This window comes from Oreochromis niloticus, linkage group LG10 (assembly GCF_001858045.2).
Source record: "Oreochromis niloticus isolate F11D_XX linkage group LG10, O_niloticus_UMD_NMBU, whole genome shotgun sequence".
Classification (NCBI taxonomy): Eukaryota; Metazoa; Chordata; class Actinopteri; order Cichliformes; family Cichlidae; genus Oreochromis; species Oreochromis niloticus.
This window is the reverse complement of record NC_031975.2, coordinates 3684528-3693914: the sequence shown is the minus strand read 5'-3', so window position 1 is coordinate 3693914 and position 9387 is coordinate 3684528. Positions and strand designations below refer to the sequence as shown.

The following is a 9387-nucleotide window of genomic DNA, read 5'->3' as shown; positions in this document are numbered from 1 at the left end:
TGGCAGCTCCATATTCAACATCCTTTGTCCAGTATATGAACTTTAACTTCTCTGTACATGTAGAAACCACCTAAACTTGCTTCTTAGCCTCCAAACCTCTCATCCCGAGCTGTTCCTCTGATATGTCTATCCTGTCCGTTGTAGTCACTCCCAATGAAAGACATTCATTACTCACCTTTAGCTGAGGTACCTGCTGTACCTCTTGAGCCACACCCATCTCCAATAGCACCTGGTACTCCCATCCAAGTACTAACCAGGGCTGACCCTGCTTGGCTTCTGAGATTAGATGTGATTGGGTGTGATCAGGGTAGTATGGCCGTAAGCCTCAATCAGTGGTCATTTTGTGAGGACAAGCTGATATCAGTTAGACCAAAGTGAAACCATTCTGTCATAATTCTTCCCATCTATTCTTTATATTACTTTGATCCTTTGGAAATTAGGCATTATCAGAGGAAACAGGCTCGCCTTTAATTCCACTCAATTCTCAATTTCATGTGCCCTATTAGAAAAGGCTCAAGCTTGTCAGGCTGAGAAAGCAGCAGCTTTGTTTCGGGTTTGTGCATGCTCATTGTGGATAAACTTCAGGTCCTTGACGGGAGACTGATGGGAGATCAGTGTGCTGGACAAGCTGCTGCTGGCTCTAATTTCCCTGCTCTGAGATTAACAGTTGCTCGTTTGTGAAAACAGAGCTAGCATTATTAAGTAGAAAAGTTTTCTCTTGCTAACCATATTGGGCAACATGTTTGATCTAGAGTGCAGTGTGAGGAAATTCTTAGTAACTGCTTTAGCACGTTAGCAAAGAAAACCTTGGTGATGGACCGTGAAGGTCAGCTCCTGCCACGTGCACTTTCATGAAACAGGCAAGATGAACCAGTGCACACTCGGACTGTAAATGCTGTTAAAACGCTCTGTGTAGATTTCATGATGTAGATGACTGATTTATAATAAGTTACATAGTTTCATGAATATATATATATAGTTTGTGTTAAAATGTCTTTATTTGAAATGTACATGTGTAAGGTGTAAAAGCTAGTGTCTCGTGAGACTACCCCTTAACGAGAGTGCACGAGACTTTTCATGGACTGCGAGGGAGCAGATGTCTCTCATGAAGCGATTTTAAGCTAAAGGTTTACTAAAAGGAAAGGTAACACAAAGACTTAAGGACCTCTTTTCAGGACAAGCAGCCAACGAGGTATTTGTCATTTGAGAAATGTTTTATTTGTGTTTTGACTTAATATGTGTACTGTTGTAAAGTTGCTAATTGGTTTGTACTGTTTACTCGTGACCAGTTCTCACGGCGTAAAGGCGTAATGGCGTATCGGCGTACTGGTGATGGTGAAGCTGAGGAGAGAAAGCTCAAGTAATAAACGCCCGTTTCAAAGAACCGACCTGTGTCTGTGTTGTCGTGAAGAGAGCTACAGTGAGAACTCGCCTGCTCAACACGGGTAGGAGAGGACAGGATCGCCGCGGATGACGAAACGACGCGGATCCGGTGCATCACGTCAGATAAGCAGAGTGCATAACGCATATCGGCACAGCGTTAACAAGCAACGGTGGTTAGACTGAGTTAAAGCGCTAATTTTCACGTCTAAAATCAGGAGAAGCTCTACCACAAAAGTGAAGTTAAGGTGGTGTGAGAAGTGGTTAAATGTGGAAATTGCAACTAAGGGACTCATCTGTTATTCTTGCTTGCTTAATGTAGAGATTAATCCAATGTGTTTGCATTTATAGTTGTTGTACATCACAAGGTTTAAAGAACAAACAAGTAAATATTTAACAAGCTCACAGGTTATGAGTAATTTTGAGTTTTACAAAATTTGCTGAGTTTTAAAGGGCACCTTCTGTGAATTTTAAAGGGGTACTATACTAATGTGAAAAATTGAAAACCTTTAGTAATGTAAATAAGGATTTAAGGTATTTCTAAGTATATTTACACTGTTACTGAGGGTTTACTCATATATTTGTGATAAGGTAATTTTGTTCTTGTCTGTTTGAAACTTAAGTTCAGTATTGAAGTCAACAGCGTGTTGGAAGACTCATACATACATTTATGAACCTTACTGGCTATTCAAATTAAGTCTATTGTAACTTTCACTTACACATAGTCCAGAAGAAATCTAGTTGAAGTTTAATAGCTGCACAATCACACTGCTATAATCTCAACATGTCTGACATAAGCAGAGAGACCTGCCATAAGGATGCCGAGCAATCCGCTCAAGCTGAAGCTACTGGCACTGAATCTGCAGCAGAACTAGAGGGGCTTCGAAGAAGTGAGAGGGCGCGTACCCTAACAGAAAGGGGGAGAGCATACCAAGATGAGAGACTGAAGCAAATTCAACGCAAATACAAAATCATCTATGAGAAGTGGAGGTGTCATGCACGAATAGGCAAAGAGTTATTAAGTGGTGATTCTTCTAAGGATGAGTTAACTGATCTTATTGAGAACATCAAAAGCACCTGTTCTGATGTAAAGGTAGTTTATGAGGAGCTGCGTCAAGTGCAAACCCCTGAACCAGACCTGCGGCGCAGGGTTGATACATGCATGTCATTCTCAGAATTTATTATTCAAAGAGCACAGAGACAGCTTAAAGGCCATGAAGCAGATAAAGATGAAGAGTCTTGGCCTGATGTTGGATCTGTTCTAGGCTCAACAGGTTCTGTTTCTAGACCACTGTCTCGTCAATCAGGATGTAGTTCTACCCACTCTAGCAGCCACTCTGTCAAAAGAATAGAGGCTGTAGCTGAAGCTGCTGCAACTCAGGAAGTCTTGGCAGTGTTGGAGGAGCAAGAAAGGGAAGAAACAGAACTTCAAATGTTAGAGGCTGAGAACTTAGCCAGACAGCAAGCAATCCAAGATAAACGTAGAAAACTTGCACGCCTAGAAGAAGTAAAGAAGCTGAATGCTGCTAGAGCTCGAGTGAGGGTCTATGATGAAGCTGAAGAAAACATAGAAGCAACTGATTTGTTGTATGGTAGTGAAGTACTGCCAGAGCTTAGAGTCACTGACTCCACAGCACTTCCAGTCACAACCCATTCTCTCAATGCATCAAGCCCCCCATTCATTCCTCAATCCCTAGCAGTCACAAGTCAAGCTCCTTGTCCACAACAGCTACCTCAGTCTCCTCCAGCCTCAGTGTTGAGGCCTCAAGAACAGAATAGCTTAGATCTGGTCAATGTGCTAGTAGAAGCTATGAGTGCAAATCGGCTCCCAACACCAGAGCCTGCGGTGTTTACAGGAGATCCCTTGAAGTTCAAAGACTGGCAATTGTCCTTTGAAACATTAATAGAAAGGAAGAACATCCCAAAGAATGAAAAACTGTATTACCTAAGAAAGTACTTAGGTGGCACAGCAAAGAAGGCCGTGGAAGGATTTCTTCTACTGGGCACAGAAGCAGCATATGAGTCAGCCTGGAAGCTTTTAGAGAAACGTTTTGGAGACCCATTCCTAATTGGGAAGTCACTCAGAGACAAGCTGCATGCATGGCCAAAGATAGGTTCTAAGGATGCTTGCGAGCTAAGAGAATTTGCAGACTTTCTCAAGAGCTGCGAGGCTGCCATGTCTCATGTCAAGATGCTGGAGGTCTTGAATGACTGCGTTGAGAGTCAGAGGATTCTGCTGAAATTGCCAGATTGGTTGGTTTCCAGCTGGAATCGCAAAGTGATGGAAGTCAGACAAGTGAAAGCTGAGTACCCACCATTCAAGGTGTTTGTTGACTTCCTATCAAAGGAAGCAGATCTTGCTTGCGATCCAATTTCTTCAATACAAGCACTTAAGAGTGTTGAAAGTGAGAAACCAAGGCATCCACGAAGCCAAATACTTCAAGCAAAGACTCTGACCACAAGTACAACACAGAGCAGTATTACATCATGTGTTTTCTGCAAAAGGACAGGACACATCCTAGACAAATGCCGAAGTTTCACAGAAAAGACAGTTCAGGATCGTGTTAAGTTTGTACACACAGAGAAGCTTTGCTTTGGATGTTTGAAGACCGGTCATCACTCAAGAAAATGTGATAACAAAAGCACGTGTGAGAAATGCCAAAAGAGACACCCGACATGTTTGCATGACGATAAGTTCAAGGAACGTCAAAGGCCAGTCCACCTAAATGGAGGTGAAATTTCAAAGGACAAGGCAGACACCACAGAAAGGACTGCAACAGCCACTTCCAACAGAGTTATCCAAGAGGGTCTAAGCACACAAACATCTTCTATCTTGCCAGTCTGGGTGTCATCTATTAAGCAGCCAGATCAAGAACTGCTAGTTTATGCACTCTTAGACACACAGAGCGATACCACCTTCATACTAGATGAAGTAGCTCAAGGCCTGAACACAAACAAAGAGAATGTCAGTCTGCGACTGTCCACAATGTCTGCCAAGTCGACAGTTATTCCATGTCAGAAACTGACAGGTCTACAAGTGAGAGGATACAACTCAGAGAAAAGGATCCCACTACCACCTGTTTTCACAAGAGAGTTTATCCCAGTAAACAGGCTGCACATTCCAACCTCTGAAACAGCTCTAAAATGGCCACATCTAGAGCAACTGTCAGAAACGATTCCACCACAGTTGGATTGCGAAGTAGGCCTTCTTATAGGCTACAACTGTCAACGGGCCCTCCTCCCAAGAGAGATCCTGTCTGGTGACGAAAATCATCCATATGCACAGCGGACTGATCTGGGCTGGAGCATTGTTGGTTGCTCACATTCAACAAGCGATGACAGCGATCCAATAGGATTCAGTCATAGAATCATAGTACGACAAGTGACACCGACTGTGCATCCATCAGTTCAGCTAAAGAAGGAAGTGCACTTTGCGTGCAGGACTCAAGTCAAAGAGATCAACCCACTTGACATAATTAAGACTCTTGAATCAGATTTCACAGATCACTCAGCAGATGATAATCCAGTTTCTCAGGAGGACCTCCTCTTTCTGTCTAAAGTAAAAGCTGGAATAAGACAGAAGGAAGATGGCCACTATGAACTTCCGCTTCCTTTCAAGACAGACAAACCTAATCTTCCAGACAATAAACAGTGTGCAGTTCACAGGCTCAGCTCATTAGAGCGTCGACTGAGGAGAAATGAACAATATTACATGGACTATGTCAACTTCATGAATGAAATCATAAGTAGAAGAGATGCTGAGAAGGTGCCACAGTCTGAATTAGACAACCAGCCAGCATGGTACATACCACACCACGGTGTCTACCATCCCCACAAGCCCGGGAAGATCCGTGTGGTTTTCGATTGTTCGGCACGCTACCAAGAAACCTCTCTAAATGACCATCTCTTGACAGGTCCAGACCTGACTAACACATTAGTTGGTGTGTTGTGTCAATTTAGAAAGGGTCCGATAGCCATAATGTGTGACATCGAAAAAATGTTTCACCAGTTCCACGTTGCAAGGGAACATCAAGATTATCTCAGGTTCCTCTGGTGGGATGGAGGTGATTTGGATTCTGAACCCTCGGTGTACAGGATGAAGGTACACCTCTTTGGGGCAGCTTCATCCCCCGGTTGCTCCAACTTTGGACTGAAATACCTAGCTTCACAAGGCCAAGGCAAGTTCAGCAAAGAAGCCATCAAGTTCATCCAAAGAAGCTTCTATGTGGATGATGGCCTGACAAGTGTAAGGTCGACTGCTGAAGCCATACGCCTGGTAAAGGAATCAAGAGCTCTGTGCAAAACAGGAAATCTACGGCTACATAAGTTTGTATCCAACGATGAGGGTGTGATTGCAACAATTCCACCACAAGAATGTGCTCAGACCAAAGATCTAAACATGGCTCTAGGAGAACTTCATATCGAGCGAGCACTTGGAGTTCAGTGGTGTGTTGAGGCGGATGAATTTCAGTTCAGGGTGGTGGTAAAAGAAAACCCACTGACAAGGAGAGGGGTTCTCTCAACTGTTGCCTCAGTCTATGATCCACTAGGTTTCGTGGCTCCATTCCTACTTGTCGGCAAACAGATTCTTCAAACGCTGTGTAGAGACAAGGTAAGCTGGGACGAACCTCTCCCCGAGCACATCCAGCCACAATGGGAGTCATGGCTCAAAGATCTGCCTCATTTGGCAGCTCTAAGGATTCCAAGAAGCTACCTTCCATCAAACTTTGGTGAAGTCTCACTATATGAGCTTCACAACTTTTCTGATGCAAGCTTCAAAGGGTATGGTGCATGCTCATACCTTAGAGCGGTGAGTGAAACAGGACAAATAAGTTGTTCACTTGTCTTGGGGAAAGCAAGAGTAGCCCCTACCAAACTAACAACCATCCCAAGGCTTGAGTTATCATCAGCTGTGACCTCAGTCCGCATTGGTGATATCATCAGAGGCGAGCTGGAGATTGAAAATGTGCAAGAGTATTACTGGACTGACTCAAAGGTGGTCCTTGGCTATGTGAACAATGATGCTAAAAGGTTCCAAACATTCGTGGCCAACCGCATCCAGCGAATAAGATCTAGCACAAAACCTGAACAATGGCGATATGTCAACTCTGAAGACAACCCAGCTGATGGAGCCTCAAGAGGATTGACTGCAGTTCAAATTAAAGAATCTAACTGGCTGAAAGGACCCAACTTCCTTTGGCAGCAAAATCTCCCACATGAAGTGGGAATGGTGGGAGAAGTTGAGGCTACTGATCCTGAACTTCGGAGAGTACATGTTCATGCAGTTAAAGCAAGAGAACAGAATCCAATGGTAAACCGTTTAACTAAATTTTCTGACTGGTCCAGAGTGGTGAGAGCAATTGCCAGGCTCAAGAGATTTGTCAGAGAGTTTAAGGGATTTCAGTCGAGAACTAATGAGTCGACTAATCTTGAAGAACGAAGAGAAGCAGAGATCTTCATCATCAAACTCGTACAAGAAGACGCGTTTGCTGAAGACATAAAGAAAATAAGAGGCAAGAAGGAACACACTTTGAGCAGGCACAACAGGCTACGCCAGCTGAATGCTTTCCTGGACGAAACCAATGTTCTCAGGGTGGGAGGACGGCTGTCTCAGTCAGCCTTACACCATGATGTAAAGCATCCTGCGATACTTCCAAAAAAATCTCACGCGTCAGCTCTGCTGGTCAAACATCATCATGAGCGCATACACCATCAAGGAAGGGGCATGACCATGAATGAGTTGCGCGCAAACGGAATATGGGTCCTAGGATGTGGAAGTGTGGTCTCCTCACACATTTACAAGTGTGTAAAATGTAGACGATACAGAAGAACAACTGAGGTTCAACAAATGGCAAATCTACCAGAAGAGAGAATTGAGACATCTCCCCCCTTTACTTATTGTGGGCTTGATTGTTTTGGCCCCTTTATTGTGAAGGAAGGAAGGAGAGAGTTGAAACGATACGGATTGTTATTCACCTGCCTATGTTCTAGAGCAGTTCACATAGAAACCCTTGACGATTTGACAACAGACGCATTCATAAATGCACTTCGATCATTCATAGCTATTCGAGGACCCGTGCGCCAGCTAAGATGTGATAGAGGGACAAACTTTGTTGGTGCTAGAAAGGAGCTTTCTGAGTTGCTTGAAGGAATGGATCAAGACCGTACAAGGGCGCTTGGTTGTGAATTTGTGCTGAATGTCCCGTCAGCTAGTCATATGGGAGGAGTTTGGGAGCGCCAGATTCGAACAATCCGAAGCATCCTGATAACTATGCTTGACAAGTCTGCCAGCAGACTTGACACCACAACTCTAAGAACGTTTCTGTATGAAACAATGGCCATAATCAACAGCAGGCCACTAAGTGTCGAGCATCTTCACGATCCTACTGGTCCTGAACCCCTCACTCCTAACCACATTCTAACCATGAAGTCATCTGTAATTCTGCCACCTCCTGGACAATTCTGCAAAGAAGACCTCTATCTGCACAAAAGGTGGAGAAGAGTGCAGTTTTTGGCCAATGAATTTTGGCAACGATGGAAACGAGAATACCTGCTAAACCTCCAACAACGGCAGAAATGGCAGAAGACGTCACGAAACTTGCAAGCAGATGACATTGTAATATTAAAGGATGACAGTGCACCAAGAAACCGGTGGAAGCTTGCAAGGGTTGTGGAAGCCCTGCCCAGCACAGATGGCAAGGTGCGAAAGCTAAAGCTTCTGCTCAGTGACACTACCTTTGATAAGGGAAAACCAATCACTAAATCAGTTTACCTTGAGAGGCCTGTTCACAAAGTAGTTACATTACTTGAGGCCACCTAAAACACACGTAAAGCTAAATGACCTACACTTAAATGTTCACTCACACATCACTTCCTTATAATTTTCATTGAGGAAAATCTCTCCTTTTAAGTCAATGAGTGATTTTGGTGGGAGTGTAAATGCTGTTAAAACGCTCTGTGTAGATTTCATGATGTAGATGACTGATTTATAATAAGTTACATAGTTTCATGAATATATATATATAGTTTGTGTTAAAATGTCTTTATTTGAAATGTACATGTGTAAGGTGTAAAAGCTAGTGTCTCGTGAGACTACCCCTTAACGAGAGTGCACGAGACTTTTCATGGACTGCGAGGGAGCAGATGTCTCTCATGAAGCGATTTTAAGCTAAAGGTTTACTAAAAGGAAAGGTAACACAAAGACTTAAGGACCTCTTTTCAGGACAAGCAGCCAACGAGGTATTTGTCATTTGAGAAATGTTTTATTTGTGTTTTGACTTAATATGTGTACTGTTGTAAAGTTGCTAATTGGTTTGTACTGTTTACTCGTGACCAGTTCTCACGGCGTGAAGGCGTAAAGGCGTAATGGCGTATCGGCGTACTGGTGATGGTGAAGCTGAGGAGAGAAAGCTCAAGTAATAAACGCCCGTTTCAAAGAACCGACCTGTGTCTGTGTTGTCGTGAAGAGAGCTACACGGACTGCACTTTCAGATTAGCATCTCTGAGAAATAAATGAGTGGAATGAATGTACAACGTTTAACCAAATGTTAAACTATGTTCATAATCTCTTTCTGATTATGTCTATTCCTTTATCTGCCGCTGCTCTGTCTCCTCCCTCCTTTTCTCCTCACCTCATAGCCTGAACTGAAGGCTCTAACACATGAAAACGTGCATAAACATACTTTGTTCCTGATATTGCCAAAGGTACTTATCATCAGCATATTAAACCCTAACCAACAATTTACTGCAATATTTCTATTTAATAAACTTCATAACAGACGGTAACTTATTCTTGTACTTTTACATCTATTTTGTGCTTCTTTAGTTCTATATTTGATAAAGTCTCCACATAAAGTATTTTTCTTTTTACAGACAATATTTACAGCTGATGGATAATCACAAAGTCTTTTATTGTATATTTTTTTATAATGTAATAATTTAAATATACTTTATGCTTTGTCTTAATCTTTTCTCAGTGAATCTTTCTCAGTTTTGGACATACATATA

The 9387-nt window shown here is 42.9% G+C and overlaps 1 protein-coding gene across 2 annotated transcripts; it reads left to right on the top strand.

Annotated features, from left to right (window-relative positions):
• Positions 1-934: 934 nt before the first annotated feature.
• LOC109203773 (uncharacterized) lies at positions 935-8816 on the top strand. Of its 2 annotated transcripts, none has more exons than XR_003222038.1 (2): positions 935-8619; positions 8717-8816. XR_003222038.1 is itself a non-coding variant. In XM_025911111.1 (2 exons), the coding sequence occupies exon 2, from the start codon at positions 2165-2167 to the stop codon at positions 8198-8200; it is 6036 nt and encodes a 2011-aa protein (XP_025766896.1). In that variant the 5' UTR covers positions 935-1192; positions 1290-2164; the 3' UTR covers positions 8201-8816. The 2 variants fall into 2 exon arrangements, 1 of the variants encoding a protein (XP_025766896.1); XM_025911111.1 differs by having other exon boundaries at positions 935-1192; positions 1290-8816.
• Positions 8817-9387: the final 571 nt, after the last annotated feature.